The sequence below is a fragment of the Triticum urartu genome, chromosome 2A (genome assembly GCF_056163025.1).
Source record: "Triticum urartu cultivar PI428250 chromosome 2A, HENAU_Tu73, whole genome shotgun sequence".
Lineage (NCBI taxonomy): Eukaryota > Viridiplantae > Streptophyta > Magnoliopsida > Poales > Poaceae > Triticum > Triticum urartu.
Genome location: NC_141874.1, coordinates 428,543,205 through 428,560,665, shown reverse-complemented (window position 1 = coordinate 428,560,665; position 17,461 = coordinate 428,543,205). Strand labels below are relative to the sequence as shown.

The 17,461-nt window shown below is 45.7% G+C and overlaps 2 protein-coding genes across 2 annotated transcripts; both read right to left on the bottom strand.

Annotated features, from left to right (window-relative positions):
* Positions 1 to 460: 460 nt before the first annotated feature.
* On the bottom strand, positions 461 to 1,859 carry LOC147985337 (uncharacterized). Its single transcript, XM_087541520.1, has 2 exons — positions 1,581 to 1,859; positions 461 to 766 (listed from the first exon to the last, which is right to left on the bottom strand). The coding sequence occupies exons 1-2, from the start codon at positions 1,857 to 1,859 to the stop codon at positions 461 to 463; spliced, it is 585 nt and encodes a 194-aa protein (XP_087397646.1).
* Positions 1,860 to 4,276: 2,417 nt separating this feature from the next.
* LOC147985336 (uncharacterized) lies at positions 4,277 to 4,681 on the bottom strand. The gene has a single exon (XM_087541519.1). The coding sequence runs from the start codon at positions 4,679 to 4,681 to the stop codon at positions 4,277 to 4,279; it is 405 nt and encodes a 134-aa protein (XP_087397645.1).
* Positions 4,682 to 17,461: the final 12,780 nt, after the last annotated feature.

Sequence of the window (17,461 nt, the reverse complement as noted above, 5' to 3'; positions counted from 1 at the left end):
CTACTATTTGTTGTTGTCCTTAGTTAGTCTGCCACTGATTTTTTTTGTGAAAGTATCCATGTTTGATTTTGTTGCTCCATTACTAGTGCGGCATGGTAGCCATGAAGTTTCAACTTCAACCTAGTTCAACTTGAAATGATGGATCAACAAAATAGGAAGCTAGCATACTTGTTGAATGACATAAGCAAGCTATGTACTTGATAGACATAGGCAAACTTGTTCAAATGCTGACACACATAACATAAGGTAGCTGGTTCAACATAACGGAAGCAAACTACAAATCTGAAACAACAAAATTAAGGACAATCAAAAGCGCAAGGAACATGAAGGCAGACTTTAATGCATCTTCATCCCGCGAAGTTGCAGTGGTAGTAGGGGTCAGCCTCCTGCTCTTTTGAAATGTCCCAACCTGTCACGATGTTGTCGATTGTCTTCCATGACTTGTACGTGGCGTACGCATCTATTCCTGCGTACTCGATGAGCTTGTCTGGCACGGGCTGGTCCCCCACACTTTGTGCTCTTCCTTCTTCTCGATCTTCTTCTTCATGCCTTTGTAGAATGGGTGGATGACGCCGCCTGCAACATCAGCCAAGGAGTCGTAGTATTTGTTGGTGGTTGGATCTTTCCACTTGTGCTGCATGTCGATGAAGTTGTTGGGGTTGATCTCCAAACCAGACTTGTCCAGCATCCGCTTGTCACCTCCAATGCTGAAACCGACAAATGTGTACAATTTCTCTGCCTGCAGGAACTGTTTGAGGCGCTTTGTCTTGCAAGGGGAGAGACACATGTTGAAGGTTAGTGTTCTTTTTTGAAGATTTAATTCTTCTGCTTTTTGGTTTTACAAGTGATAATCCGTGAGGTAGATGCTTATATAGTATAAGTCATGGATGACTATAGTTCAGAAACTAGTACACAAAGTCCTGAAATTAAATTCAACTACACCATGTAATTTTTCTTTTTTGCTATCTTTAGTGCTTCACCAAATGCTTCACCAAATTGAAGAATCATTTTTACCAGAGTCAATGATATATGTGCTACTTGATTCAAGTTTACTTTTCCTTTTTGTTGAATAAAAGACCTATACCAGTGCTTGATACATCTTTGTGCATCAATTCTATATCAAGTTCAGAAATTAATTTGAGCAACATGTGCATCAAGATATGGACCTATACCACTTCACCAAATATCTTTTAATACAACAATTCTATAAACTATACTAGTGCATTAAGATTAGAATCTATGCTAGTACATCAAGTTCATAAATTAATTTGGTGCATCATGTTCAGAATTCTATAAACATTTTTTAGATGCTAATCCAGTGCATTAGTTTTCAGATGCTAATCTGGTGAAACAATCCACTTCATAGTTTCAGAAATGCATGTAACTTGAGAAACATGTACTCGTGCATCCACTTCACAAATATAGTAGTTCATCTAGTTGGGAAACAATTTTGATGAAGTTTTTAGGGAGTATTACTAGTACAATAGATGAATGAACAGTAGTATGGGTTACCATTTTGTGGCCGATGCGATGTGGTACACCAAGCAGAATTCCTCGACGCACAACTCTAGGACTACTACCATCTGTGGAGGTTTATCTTCGCTTGTGTATTCCACATCAACTCCGATGAAGCTCAGATGCAAGCCGCCGCCCTTCATCCTGAGCCTGCTCATCATCTCGTCGGCCTTGTCTGGTTCGCTGGTGCAGACGATCTCCAGCGTCTCCTTGCCGTGGAGCTCAACCCCTATGAGGGTTCTCATGTACTCGCGCTTCTCTCTGGGGACGTGAACATTGACGAGGTTGCTGGTCTTGTCCGACGTCTCACCATGATGTCGCTTGGCGGACGGTTCCTCCGCCATCGCCTTCCTTTGGCGACTGTGGGCTTTGGAGAGAGAAGTTTTGTGGTTTGTGTGCAGTGGAGATGGAAGCGGCAATGGTGGTTCCTGTGAATGAGGCAGAGATGGAAGAAATGGGGTATTTTTGCAGTGCGTCGATGGGGATGTGTGGGAGGCGGTTCGTCGGGGGCATGGTTGTAGTGTTCGTGGGGGTCGCCGTTTGGAGTCCCTTGTGGAAACCGCCCAGTGGGTGGCACGGGTGGTGGCCTGGAAGAACTAACCATCCAAGACAAAGGGTTTTTACTGTCGCACTGAGTAGTCTTGTCAAACTGTACTTATGATCTGCTTACCCCACTTGCACGTCTCCTGTGTGGTGATGATGGCATTTTGCACTGTTTAGGTGATGTATGCTTTGCGATGATTTTCCGTGTGGATGTTAAGTATTGTTTTCCACTGAAGTCTTATACACTAGTTTATCTCAAAACATTTTTCAGTGCCCTGGGAGTTGTTGCTCAAAACTAGTACTTATTTTAATTTCATCTCTACCAACCTAAGTTAGGCCTTTATAGTTTTTGTATTCTCATTTTAGAGCACTTATGGTTTAGTCCTGTGTGAACTGAATTGTAATTTCATACAGCGTACAGTTTTGAAATTTGGTGTCACACTGGTGTGAGTGGCCTGACTGATCCTGCTTTTTTAGTACTGATGTCATATGTATGTTTGAACTGAGTTTTTTTGGGGGTGGGGGAATTGAGATTATTTACGACCAAATCATTCGTTGAGGTGTGGATAGATTTTATTTAAATAAGAAATTTAGCATAATTGACAAAGAAAATCTATTTGAACTTGTTGCATTTTAGTAGTTAAACTTGTCATATTTCATATAAATAAGAAATTTAGCATAATTCACAAACATTGTCTATTTGAACTTGTTGCATTTTTAGTAGTTGAACTTGAAAGTAATATTTAATTCGATTTTTTAAATTATGTACATTTAACAGATAGGATATTAAGTTCTCTTCTTTTTAAAGGTTCATTGTTTTTGTATCATTTTTTCCTTTTTTTATCATCCGTGGTGCAGAGCTAAAATTATTTTTATTTTTATTTTTTGTATTTAAAGTTATTGCCAGCGAACTAGTATTTGAATTTATATATTTTCAGTTTCAAACATTTTTCTTGTAGTTTATATTTCTTTGCCCCGCCCTCTCGTTTGTTTAACTGGACTTATTGGTGGGGTGTTTGTAGACGATGGAGGCTATTGGGTCGTTTTCCGGCCCAAATAGCTGGTCCGTGTGGCTGTACAGCGCGGCGTGCGTGTGCGCTCTGGGTTTAGTCCCACCTCGCTAGTCGAGGGGGCTCTAGACCTGTTTATAAGCGCAGCCGAGTCTCACCGTTCTAACTCCTCTGAATACTTACCTAAGCGCTTATACACGGCGCTCTCTCTCTCACATGACCTGTGGGCCCTCGACGGCAGGCCCTGCGTTGTGCGGATTACTAGGGATTCACCCATGGGCTCGAGTTCAAGTATCTAGGATCGTTAGGGCCTGCACCGGTCCTTGGGTGGTCAATTTTTATTTTATTTTGTTTTTTTGAATGTAGTACTTCACTCCACCAGTAACTTGGATTGATACTTTTTTGTTCTAGTTCTTGTGAGTTTTGTGTAAGTCTAATCTTTTTCATTTGAGTTTTTTGCCTTCTTTTTTGTGTTTGTTTTTGTGATTGTTCTCAAGGGTCTTCTGGTGTCATTTTCAGTACTATGGTACTTGTGTGTATACTAAGTTGTACTGATAGTCCATTCATAGTAGCACTTATGTTCTTAGTCTGAGAATTTTTTGGGGGTGTTAAGGATTGATGCTTCTTTGTAATTTTTATTGTAGTAAGTATGTACTGTTCGATCAAGTGTACTAGTACTGTCATTCTAAATCTGCAAGCGACCAACATAAGTGTGTGTTGATGCTTCTTAACTTTTTCTATTTGTAGTACTTGTTAATTTTCTAGCAGCTACATATGAATGAGAACACTACATGAAGTACTAAGAATTTCTGGTTCAACTTTTGAAGCGTTGTTAAGCAACCCAAATTGTGCTGATTGTTTTCAATGTTATGTTTTGTATTCAATACTGAATCGAAACTACACATGGAACAACGTTGTGTGATTAGTTGCTTCATGACTAGTACTTTAGAGCAGCCACAAAGTTCCATTCAGGAGCTACTTTGAATTTGAAATGATGGATTAACAACATACGAAGCTACCAAACTTATATAATGAGATAAGAAAAACATTGTACTTGATGACATAAATAAACTTTTTCAACCATGACAAGCACGACATAATCATACTGGTTTAACTCAACAAGAGAAAACTACTAATTTGAAAAAACAATATAAAAGGCAAGCACAAGCGGAAGGAAAACGTAGTCAGGCTCTGATGTATCTTCATCCCTAAAAGGGGTGAAAGGGGTGGTCATAGAAGTTCACAGACTCCCACTCTTTTGCAAATTCCCAACCATTTGTGATGTAGTCGATCATGTTCCATGACTTGTACGCGGCGTACGCATCTAGTCCAGCGTATTCGATGAGCTTGTCTGCCAGTGGGCTGGTCCCCCACAGTTTGTGGTCTTCCTGCATGTTGATGTTCTTCTTCATGCCTTTGTAGAACGGATGGATGATGCTGGCTGCAACATCAGTCAAGGAGTCGTACTCTTTTCCGGTGTATGGAACTTTCCAGAGGCGCTGAATGTCGATGAACTTGTTGGGGTTGATCTCCAACCCAGACATCTTCAGCTTTCCTTTTTCGCTTTCAATGCTGAAACCGGCAAATGTGAACAACCTCTGATGCTGCAGCATCTCGTTCAGGTGCTTGGGCTTGCAAGGGGAGAGACATTTTGAAATTTAGCATTACTCTGATGTTTGAATTATTTATTTTTTTGTTTTACAAGCGATGAATCCACGAAGTAGATGCTTATATAGCATAATCAATGGATGAGTGTACTTCAAACACTAGTAAACAAAGTTCTAAAATTAAATTCAAGTACATCGTGTTATTTTTGTTTTTGGATTATACATAGTTTCAGTCAATGTTGTATGTGCTGCTTTAGTACTAATTTAGTTTACTTTTGTTGAATAGGATAACACACAACCAGTGCTTCACCAAGTCCTTTAGTTTTTTTTCTTATGAAAATAACATTAGATCAAATTCAGAAAATACTTCACTACATCAAGTTCAGAAACATCTTTTTAATACATCGAGTACATAAACTACGCTATTGGATCAAGTTCAGAAACTACACTAGTCGATCAACTTTAGAAATTAATCTTCCGCAATATTTTCCAAATAGTAATCCAGTGCATCAGGTTTAAAAATACATTTATGCAAGATTTTCCAAATAGTAATCCAGTGCATCAGGTTCAAAAATACATTTATAGTGTATCTACTTGAGAAAATGCAATAGTGCATCCACTTTTCACAAACCACACTAGTACATCTAGTTGGGAAACAAGTCTGATGAAATATTCAGGATACAATACTAATAAAACATATGAACCAAACAAGGCAAATGAGTAGGGTGGGTCACCATTTTGTGGCCGCTGCGATGTGGTACACCAAGCAGAGCTCAGCAACGCACAACTACAGGACTGCTGCCATCTGGGGAGGTTCATCTTCGCTGGTGTAGTGCACACCAACGCCAATGATCTTACGAATCTTGCCGCCAGCCTTCCTCCGGAGCCTGGAGATCATCTCGTCAACCTTGTCTAGTTCGCTGGTGCAGACGATCTCCAGCGTCTCCTTGCCGTGGAGCTCACCCCCTGTGAGGGTTCTCGTGTACTCGCACTTCTCTCCGGGGACGTGAACGTCGACAAGGTTGCTGGTCTTGTCCGACGTCGTGCCATGATGACGCTTGGCAGACGGTTCCTCCACCATCGCCCTCCTCCGGAGACTGTGGGCTTGAGCGAGAGAAGTTTGTGGTTTGTCTGTAGTGGAGATGGAAGGGGCAATGGTGATTTCTGTGAATGAGGCGGAGATGGAAGACAATGGGTTATTTTGCAGTGCGTTGACGGGGATGTGTGGGAGGCGGTTCATCGGGGGCGTGGGTGTAGTTGTCATGGGGGTCCCCATTTGCATTCCCTTGTGGCAACCGCCCAGTGCGTGGCGTGGGTGGTGGCCTGGAAGAACTAACCATCCAAGACAAAGGGTTTTTACTGTTGCACTGAGTAGCCTTGTCAAGCTGTACTTGTCAGCTGCCTATCCCACTTGCACGTCTCAGGGGTGGTGATGATGGAGGTTTTGTACTCCTCTGCTGTGGGTACTCGGACTGGTGATTGAAGTGTAATTGAACTTACCAAATACCAGTCAGACTATGTGTGTCATGCTAATGTTTTTGAAAACAATTTTTGTTTTTTTGAAAGGATTTCTTTATATCAATATAATATCTGAAAGTATTTTTACAGATAAATTAGATTTTCATGAGTACGGGTGTATTATATTTTTTGCATTTTGCTTGAGGTAATTATTTCTATATACTGATGGTCTTTTAGAACTAGGACTAGAAGAAGCAGACATAGCTTGTTTTGAGATAGCTTGTATTTTTAGATGATGTTTTTTGAGGTGTTCACGGGTGTGTTTGGTTACCATGCCTTTGTACTGACGAGTGACAATTATCAGTACTGATGTACGATAAGTGTTTAAATTTTCCTTAACATATTTTTTGTTGAGTTACTCATCGATAGTAGTGTTGGCGTTACATATAATCCAGGTAAGTTTTTTGAAATGTATTTGTGACCGCATTCAAAAGGATTATCAAAAGGTTTACATAATAATGTCACTTGTCCAGCGGGCACAAATCACAAATTATATCTTAACTATACTACTGATCGAGAAATCGACCATAAAGCTAAATAAGTTTTTGGTAACGACAGTTTTTCTGATATGTTTCCTCATTGTGTACCAAGGCAACTGAGACTACGAGCTTATTTTTCAGTTGACGCTGCAGCATAACCACTATGGATTGCTCAGTCTTGATCTTCTCCTAACTGGCCCCGAATGTTGTCCTTGCCGGCGCCCATTTCTGGTTGTGCCTTGGCAGCCTCATCGTCAGTTTTAGTTTCCTCGTCCCCGATACTATCATCTTCATTGTGTTCATCTGATTGGTTGTCATTCTCTTCAAACTCTTCTTCTTCATCGTCTTCATTTGATTTTTGGAACTCTGTACCTTGCCATGTTTCTGTTCAGCGCCACTTACCTCCTTGCCCACTTTGCACATGCGGGCAATATGTCCGTCAGTTCCCCCACACTTGCGGCAAATGTAGCTGTTACGTGTGTTGTCTCCATTGGTAGAAACCTGGGCGGCTCCAATCTGTTTGTGCAGCGTTTGCTTGTTGATAGTGGCATCTGTGCAGAGTGGGCATATGTGATAGTTATGGTTGCTCACGACGTTGCAGAATCCGCATTCCCTTATCCCGAGAGTTTTGTCGTCCGGGCCAAATTCCATGTTCTTGATGGGGTGTGGCGGCTTTTTGGTTGCTGCTATCGCTACTTTTGCTGCTTGCGTCTTACTCTTCCTCCCCTTTGTGTTTGAGAATATGGGTGGTTTAATCATCCTTTCCTACTGCTACCGGTAGGATGTACTGTTGTCATGTCATTTGCTTGTAGCACCATCAAGCTCATGATCTTGCATGTGAGCATGTTGCTGCTCTTGAGTGTGCACATGGGCAAGCTCTGGTTGCTGTTGCTCATCTTCCTCATTGTCGAACGGGTCAATAGCTCCCAGATGGTTCATCTCGGATAACATTGTAGCAATATCCTGCTCAATGGCTTCATTGTCCGCGACACCTCCATTTTCAGCAGAATGCATGGCGTCGAGTTCTTGTTCAAGTTTGTCCATGACGACCCGTCACCTCGCCATTTTCTCTTGGCATCTCAAGCTTTTTCTGTGCATCCCCATGTTCAGCGTCAACAGTGAGCATTCAATGCAGTATTGGGATGCCTTGTTTGATGCTACTGTCCGCAAGTCATTTCCGTTGAATGTTGGCTGGATATTCGGGCGTTTGGTGTATCTTCTGAGGATGTATTTCTCCGGAACGCTGGCAGCCTTAATTGTCTGCATCATGCACAGGACATGCACGCAGAAAAGACCTGTATTTTTTTGGAAGAGGTACATGTTTTTTGACATTTCATTCGAAGAAAAACTTTGCAAAAAAAGTAGTACAGTATGTAACATCTTTTTATTAGTCCTCACCTGTGTGGTCCCATAGCCTGCACTCGCACTCATATGTTTCTCCCATGGGGTTTGCAACCACCTGGAACACGTTCTGAGACCACGCAGATAGTTTTTGCAGGTTGTTGTAGCGCACGAGATACAATGTGGGTTGTTCCGTCTCTGTCGCCCTGAAGAGTGTGCTTAGTTTTAGGCTTTTTCTGATCTCGCTATACATAGCTCATGAGTAAACCTTTGCCATCTGGGTGTCAAACCCATAGAAGGTCAGCTTGTTTTGTTCCTTCTGCACATGCAAAGAATGATAACCAAATTATTAGTTTTCTCACAACAAAAACTTTGCCTAACTAATAAAGTTTTACTTTAGTAAGCATTTTTTGTCTCATGACACGTGATAGAGCTATACCCTGTTACCCATTGTCTCTTGGTTCTCTGTCCGCCTCCTGGTTTTGACGCAGGAGTTTACCTGGCTGACAAACCGGTGTAGGTTTTGTCTCTCACTTACAAAGTTCCTCTTGAGCACATAGTTCATGCTCTCACTTCATTGTGTCGATGTCATTTTGGCGCAGAAAATTTCTTTGAAGTAGGCTGATATCCATTTCTCACGCTCGTTCCACATGGCCACCATCGTGGCATCATCATGGAGGTTGTACCTATCCATGAGTCCTTTCCAGGCAGCCTCAAACTCAGTTGGCATGAGGGGCCAGTTGAGGATTGATGTGAATTCATCCTTAGTCTTTGTGCAGTTAGTATAGCTATGCGAGGTGTTCCCTGTACTTCTTCATAATGTGTCAGCGGCAGAGCTTGTGTACTGTGTACTTGAAAGCATCTGGAATCGCCAAACCCATTGTTGGGCACTAGTCTGGTAATGAGAAAAGAGACGTGGAGTGGTCAGCAGATGGTGGTGCATATATACAAATAGAACTGACACAACATTTTTACTGTGTTATTTTCCTTTTATTTTTTGGGGGGAGGGGGGTTGGGGTGGTTGGGGGTGGTTTTCGGTGCATGTAGGAGCCTTCCCTCTCATGCACCTTAAAAATGTCTTGAACAACCATCTGAATGAATCTGCATCCTCATCTCTTACCAGGGCGAAACCAAAGAATGTAGTCTGTAAGTGGTTGTTAGTACCGACAAACACCCCAAGTGGCATATGGTACTTGTTGGTCTTATATGTGGTGTCAAATGTTCCACAGTCACCAAAGTCTTGATATGCCCCTCGGCAGCTTGCGTTCACCCAGAATATGTTCTTAACTCTGTCGGACTCATCGAGTTGCATGTCATAGAAGAATTCCCTATTTATAGCTTTCATCTCCCTAAAGAAGTTGACAGTCTTTAGGACATTGTCCACATCATCCATCCTTGAATTCTTTGCTTTCCTGCATATTAAAAGTTCATTCAAAAATGCATGTTGAACTAGTGTCAGGTCATGCATTGCGTAATATGTTTGTACTGACAGAGGAAAAAAGACGGAGGGGGTTTATGGGAGGAGAACAAGTTTGTACTTACAGGTTAATCAGGTCTTTGGCATTCATTTCGAGGAAGTAGCTACCAGGGTCATCACTGCCCAGTATGCTCATGATTTGCGCGTATTCAATGCCTTTGAACTGCAGGTACTTGATGTACTCCAAGATTGTTTTGTCAAAGTTTTTTGTGGGAGTGCAAGAAGACAAGCATTTCGGGGGTGAGCTGTAGCCTGTGGTTGTGTTCCCAGACTATCTCTTTTACGACAAATGTTCCATCCTTTTCCTTCTTAAGCCTCATTTTAGCCCTGTAGTTAGTCCTGGCTGTCGTCTTGTTCCGCTGTCTATTTGCTTCAGACACCTTCGATTCATAGACTCCACAACACGTGCAATAAAGGTAGGCTCTGGTATTAAACTTGGGGCCTTCCCTGACAGCAAAACCCGCGTGCTTTGCATAGACGTTGTAGAAGTTCTTTGCTTCTTCGAAAGTTTCAAAGCGCATCTCTAGCCTTGGAAGAACGTAATCTTCAACATTAGGTGGCTGCACACAATAGGGAGCAAACAAAAACGCAGTTATGAAAATGTTAGATGGGGTGGTCACAGTACCATGGTATGGACTATGATTTTATTTTTTTCTATATGTATACTTACATGTGTATAGCTCTGTTCTACCTCCGGTGTTTGCTGTTCACCCTGGTGTATGGGCGCGGGTGGTGTCACCCTTGGCACATGCAACAATGCATCTCTTGGAGGGAGAAATGTTGACGAATATCTCTGTCTCTCATTGTACGACCGTCTCCCCTCAGATTCATTGTGAGGTTGCTCCTGTCTATATGGCTCATATCTTGTACTTTGGAACCTGCTAGAGTGGCCAAAATTTATGTCTCTTTGGCCTGGTCTTCCCATCGCAACCTCTTTTGCAGCACGGATGATTGATGTTGACGGAGCGACTGGTGGAAGCCTTGTTGCAACCCATCCACGGCTCCCTGTCCTTGCCTTTCTGCATGCGCTAGGGAAGGAAAACAATTGTTGTTGGGGAAATTGTTGTCCTTGTTGCAACCCAGCAGTGGCAAAGCTTGTATTCCCAGATATTGGTGTTTGCTGCATAGAAGAACCTGTCCGTGCTTCTGATGATTCCGGTGTATCTTGAAATCTCCCGTATTGTTGAAGTATCCAGGTGCTATTTCTGGTGTTACCCAACTAGGCGGTGCCCCATATCTGCTTGGCTCATCAAACGCTCGCTGAGGGAGTCCTGGATTAGGGGGTGTTCGGATAGCCGGACTATACCTTCGACCGGACTCCTGGACTATGAAGATACAAGATTGAAGACTTCGTCCCGTGTCCGGAAGGGACTTTCCTTAGCGTGGAAGGCAAGCTTGGCGATACGGATATGTAGATCTCCTACCATTGTAACCGACTTTGTGTAATCCTAACCCTCTTCGGTGTCTATATAAACCGGAGGGTTTTAGTCTGTAGGACAACATACACAACAACAATCATACCATAGGCTAGCTTCTAGGGTTTAGCCTCTCCGATCTCGTGGTAGATCTACTCTTGTACTACCCATATCATCAATATTAAGCAAGCAGGACGTAGGGTTTTACCTCCATCGAGAGGGCCCGAACCTGGGTAAAGCTTCGTGTCCCTTGCCTCCTGTTACCATCCGGCCTAGACGCACAGTTCGGGACCCCCTACCCGAGATCCGCCGGTTTTGACACCAACATTGGTGCTTTCATTGAGAGTTCCTCTGTGTCGTCGCCGACAGGCTTGATGGCTCCTACAATCATCGATAGTGATGCGGTCCAGGGTGAAACTTGTCTCCCCGAACAGCTATGCCCCTGGCCGTCAGGTCAGATTTGGAAGTTTAAACTACACGGCTAACATCCGCGGGGACTTGATCTTCGACGGATTCGAGCCACTGCCGAGCGCACCGCACTGCCACGACGAGCATGATCTAGCTTTGCCGCCTAACAGTGCCCTGAAGGCCGCACCCGCATCGGCTTCGACCCTTAATTCAGAGCCAACCGCGCCGACCGAGGATGGGTGGTTGGACGCCGCCTTGGGGGCTGCGATCCTAACGGCGATCGAGCCGAACACCAGCCCCGCACTCCGCGAGACTCATGATTCCAAGGAGTCGGACTCCTCTCCGGACTCCGAGCCATTCGCGCCTCTGCCGATCGAATCCGATTGGGCGCCGATCATGGAGTTCACTGGCGCGGACATCTTTCAGCACTCGCCCTTTGGCGATATTATAAAATCACTAAAGTCTCTCTCTTTGTCAGGAGAGCCCTGGCCGGACTACGGTCAGCGACATTGGGATGCGGATGATGAAGAAATTCAAAGCCCACCCACCACCCACTTTGTAGCCACTGTCGATGATTTAACCGACATGCTCGACTAAAACTCCGAAGACATCGACGGTATGGACGCCGATGAAGGAGACGATGAAGAACCAGTGCCTATTGGGCCCTGGAACGCCACCTCGTCATATGACGTATACATGGTGGACGCACCAAAAGATGACGACGAGGAGCGGAAGGACGCACCGAAGGATTGTTCCCTCGAAAACCAGTCAAAGCAGCGACACAAGCGCCGCCCCAAATCCTGCCTCGACAGAAATAGTGATCACACAGACCCAGTGCTGGAGCAGGGCGAACCGCTGCCGGACAACGGCAATCCGGATAATCAAACCGAACAAACAAATCCTATCAAGGATAATGATCCGAACGACATAACGCCGGACAGACACCCGGAGTAGCAGACTGCCCGTAAAAGGCTTGTTGCCACCGCGAGGAGTCTGAAAAAGCAGAAGCAAAGGCTCAAGGCCGCGCAAGACACACTCCAAATCAGATGGAGTAAAATACTCAACACTGCAGCAAGGTACGGCAACAATCGCCCCTCCAAGAGCTACCCAAAGCGGAAGCTGCTACCTGAATTCGATGAGGAGGCCTCAGAACCCCCATAACCAAATATCAAAGCAGCCACCTGGTCGGATAGACGACCCCTCTACCAACATAGAGCGGCATACAACGCCGCTCACAATACAATACACGACCCATGCGAGGGCTCGCACCGAAAGGATGGCACAACAAGATCCATCTATGGACCACGCAAGCGCGCCCCAGCATACAATGCAACACAACAAACATCCGAACAACGCGGTACACCCAGCTACAGGGGTGCCGCACACCCCCTATGTTTCACCGATGAGGTGCTGGACCATGAATTTCCAAAGGGATTCAAGCCCGTAAACATAGAGGCATACGACGGAACAACAGACCCTGGGGTCTGGATTGAGGACTACATCCTTCATATGCATATGGCTCGAGGAGATGATCTCCACGCCATCAAGTACCTACCCCTCAAGCTCAAAGGGCTAGCTCGTCACTGGCTCAAAGGCCTCCCTGAAAGCTCCATTGGAAGTTGGGAAGAGCTCGAAGACGCCTTTCGAGCAAATTTTCAAGGGACTTATGTCCGACCTCCGGATGCGGACGATTTGAGTCATATAACTCAACAGCCCGGAGAGTCAGCCCGAAAGCTTTGGAACAAGTTTCTTACTAAAAAGAACCAGATTGTCAACTGTCCGGATGCCAAAGCCTTGGCAGCTTTCAAGCATAGCATCCGTGACAAATGGCTCGCCAGACACCTCGGCCAAAATAAGCCGAGAACGATGGCCGCATTAACAAACCTCATGACTCGCTTTTGCGCGGGTGAGGACAGCTCGCTAGCCAGCTGCAGCACCAGCGACCCCAGTACATCTGAAGTTAGAGATGGAAACGGGAAATCACGGCGCAACAGCAATAACAAACACCGGAATAAAGAAGACAGCACGAAGGGCACGGCAGTAAATGCCGGATTCAAAAGCTCTCGGCCAGGTCAAAAGCCGCCCCCTAAAGGCACCAGGGATGAATTGTCCAGTCTCAACAAAATTCTGGACCAAGTATGCCAGATTCATAGTACCCCTGGTAAACCTGCTAATCATACCCACAGAGAATGTTTGGTCTTCAAGCAGTCTGGCAAGCTCAACACTGTACACAAGGGGGAGGATACACCAAGTGAAGACGAGGACGAGCCCCCCAAGCAAGACACGGGGGAACAAAAGAAATTTCCACCAGAAGTCAAAACAGTAAACGTGTTACACGTAATCAAGGGGAAAAACAACGCGGCACTCGCAGGAAAATATACCCAAGTGCCTGTCACCATGAAGTCCTACCACTGGTCATCTCAACCGATCACTTTCGACCAACGCAATTACTCAGCAAGTATCCGACACGCAGGATGGGCTGCCCTAGTATTAGACCCAGTAATTGGTGGATATCGCTTCACAAGAGTCTTGATGGACGGCGGCAGTAGCCTAAACCTAATATATCAGGATACAATCCGCGGGATGGGGTTAGACCCAACACAAATTCTCCATAGCAATACTACCTTTAAAGGAGTAACGCCAGGCCCAGGGGCTCGTTGTACGGGCTCCCTCCTACTACAAGTTATATTCGGCTCCCCCGATAACTTCCGTCGCGAGCATTTAACTTTCCACATCGCTCCGTTTCAAAGTGGCTATCAAGCACTGCTTGGACGCGAAGCTTTCGCTCGCTTTAATGCAATACCACACTATGCCTCCCTCACACTCAAGATGCCCGGTCCACGTGGCATCATTACAGTGCAAGGAAATATCAAGCGATCTCTGCACGCCGAAGAGAGTGAGGCTGCCTTGGCAGCCGCACACTAAAGGCGCCCCAACAAGCGAAAGCATCCAATAGGTCGTCAAGACCTCAGATACAACTAATCGAGTCCGGCGCCGCTACTTATACCGAATAAATGGTCACACCCCTATTTGTCAATACAAGGGGCTCAACACGCGCAGACGAGTGGAAATTTCTTCTCATCTTGAATTATACATTATTTCTTTAACAAACTATCTTTTTGTACGACAACTTTTTCACCTAAATTCCTCTCTTTTACAGATGATCATCGTGCTACACCCGTCTAGGATTCGGCACAACGGAGACACAGGCACAGACGTGCAGCAGGGACCCGCTCCAAGGATTCTTTTTAGATTAAGACCCTGCGTAAACCTTTTTTACTGTCTCTTGTTGATACATATCCACCGTTGAGAAGGATGCTGACGTCTTGGCATGTGGCCACACCAGAACAATGCACGCACCTGGACACAAGGGGCTTCTTACAAAGGCCATTATTTAGGCCAGGTTTATACCACAAAGACCGAATACCTTAGGGAGTGTTCGGCGTCGCGAGTTTGGCCCTATATGCATCAGCTCCGAATCATTGTCTTTGGTCAAATGTTGGGTTTGCCCGGCTCCTGTGTTTTGGTGCCTTATGTTCTGCTTTACCGGCTAAGGTAGCACTAGGAGAACTACTACGAATGTGCCCTGGTTCATCCAGACGAGCACCTAAGTAGAGAAAGCTGAAAACTGACTGTCATGATATAGCATGAGACTGGTCAACCACTCGATGACCTGTGGGAATGTTAGAATTCCTCCGCCTTAACGAAGGGCCGTTTTCCGGCCAGGCATGTACGCACCCCGGAATCGGGAGAGTGCGGAGTCACCAGGGGCTATCTAGTAGCCCCACTGTCAAACTCCTATGGCTAAGTGAAAGTGCTAAAGCATTATAGTCCGGTTGCCTCGCTCGCTCCGCTATCACCTCCTTAATAGGACCAAGACGTTGGGTTAAGTGTGAACGCGTGTTTTTGCGAGCACCTCCGCATTATATGCGTGGGGGTTGAAGCCGACGACTGCAATCTTTCAGGTTATACACATGTATACATAAACGGCCGCCCAGGAGGCATCATATTACTTTCAGGAAAAAGTATAAAAATAGCCTTATAAAAATTTATAAAAGCATTTTGCTTACAATGAGATTACATATCACTCAAACATAATATTTTTTGAGCACTGGGTCTCTATCAAACGGGCACCGTCAAGACCTTCTTCAAAGTAGTGCTCAGCAACCTTTCGACCTATAGCCGAATCCTGCGCTGCAACATTGGTAGCATCCATCTCTGCCCAGTATGCCTTAACATGGGCAAAGGCCATCCGTGCGCCCTCTATGCACGCCGACCTCTTCATCGCATTAATGCGTGGCACCACGTCAAGGAACTGCTGCACCAAGCTGAAATAGCTGTTCGGTTTTGACCTTTCCGGCCATAGCTGATCCACAACAGACCTCATGGAGAGTCCGGACAACCTATTTAGTTCGGCCCATTCAGCTAATTGGTCAGTCAATGAAAGTGGATGCTCGGGAGAATGGAATTGTCTCCAAAACAGCTGGTCTACTTCACGGTCCGTCTGACCCTGGAAGTACTTGGCCACATCGGCAGCGCTCGCCGCCAAATCCATATACACATCCTCCGAACTCCACAGCCGATCAAGAGGGGCATACCGTGGATCTCCGAACTTCCTCCGCAACATAAAGGATTTCCCAGCTACAATATCCCCAGCTTCCTGCAGCTCCTCCTTCTTTGCCCTCATAGCAGAGCGGAGGTCCTTTTTCGTCGCAGCAGCCTTCTCAAGGTCCGATGCCTTCGCTTGGTTTTCCTTTTCAAGAACCCGGCAACGGTCGGCGACGGCTTTTAATTCTATGGCCATCTTGGCCATCTTGTCTCGGCTCTCGCCATGCGCGGCCTTCTCGGCTTGCAACTCTTCGGCCACCTTCAAAGCAGCCGCATTACCCAACCTCGCTTGTTCCTTGGCTCATGCACGTTCTGCCCGTAAGGCTTCAACAGTGGCAGCTCCATCTGCAGTCACAACATATTAAAGGTGCTGGCATCATGCCGCTCTTCCTATTGTGGCGTTTACCAGATAATGACACTTACCCTGTGCCTCGTTAAGCCTTTTGTTAACAAGCTCGATGTCGGCGTCTGCCGCATCCAACTGCCGTTCTAAATGGGCAAAGTCGCTAGTACGTCTAGCCACCGGAGCTTCCATCACCTGCACATAGAGGCAGTATGGTTATTACCTGGGAATATGATCCTCTGTTCATCGTCGTTTCCGACGACAACCAGAGTCTCAGGGGCTACTATCTACACAGGGCACACCTAGCATGTGCAGGACTATCATACCTTCTTTTACGTACCTCAAAGCCTGTTAGTAGACTCATAAAAGCTTCATGCAATCCGCTTTCGGTGGACGATATTCTCTCCATCACCGTATTCATCAGCACACGGTGTTCATCTGAGATGGCCGCTCACCCCACCAACTCCCTCAGAACATTCGATCGCACACTAGACGGTGCCGGACTCTTTTGTCTGCTCTCTTCGGGAGCCGGACTCTGGGAGCTTTGGGGGTCAATGGGATTATCTTCCGGCCTCACCGGACACAGAGAGGCCCTTCGTGATGACACTTCAGGGTCGCCCGCTTCTGGAGCGGAGGAGTCTGGAGGAGGCGTCTCGCTCTCTATCATCTCTGGAAGAAGGTCCCCCGAAGACGAGCTCATTTGAGAGGGGCTAAGGCCCGAACTCCAAAAATATATGCGGTGGTTATTCTGTCAGAAGAAAAAGAGGGCATATATGTACTATTAAAGTATTTCGGGTCACTTACGACTCGCGGGAGAATTGATCCCCCCGTGGACTTTGTGCAGCAACAGCGCCCCCCAAGGTAGGACCCTTTGTGGAAGACTTCTTCTCCCGTTTGGAAGCTTCGGCTTCCGAATCCTCGGGCGTAGTCCTTTTCCTCTTCTGGTCGTCTTCCTTCATGGAGACGCTCGCTCCCTCGGTTAGAATGGGCAGCGTTGGGGGCCCACGTCCGCCCGTATTATCCTCCAATGTATCTTCCTTCAAGGGCTCCGGGCAAGGTGCGGTCTGGAGCATCTTTTCCAATACCGGATTTTCCAAACCCTCGGGGAGGGGGGCCGAACACCGAATCAACTTCGCCTTTGTTAGCCAGTCCTGGTCAAAAAGCAAACTCTCAGAAATAAACTTCGTAACAAGGGAA

What these genes read in the sequence shown, in the direction of transcription:
- LOC147985336 (XM_087541519.1), bottom strand. Translation starts at nt 4,681, where the DNA reads ATGCTGCAGCATCAGAGGTTGTTCACATTTGCCGGTTTCAGCATTGAA.
- LOC147985337 (XM_087541520.1), bottom strand. Translation starts at nt 1,859, where the DNA reads ATGGCGGAGGAACCGTCCGCCAAGCGACATCATGGTGAGACGTCGGAC. An exon ending in AAGATAAACCTCCACAGATG is followed by an intron (nt 767 to 1,580) that starts GTAGTAGTCCTA and finishes TCCCCTTGCAAG; the next exon opens with ACAAAGCGCCTCAAACAGTT.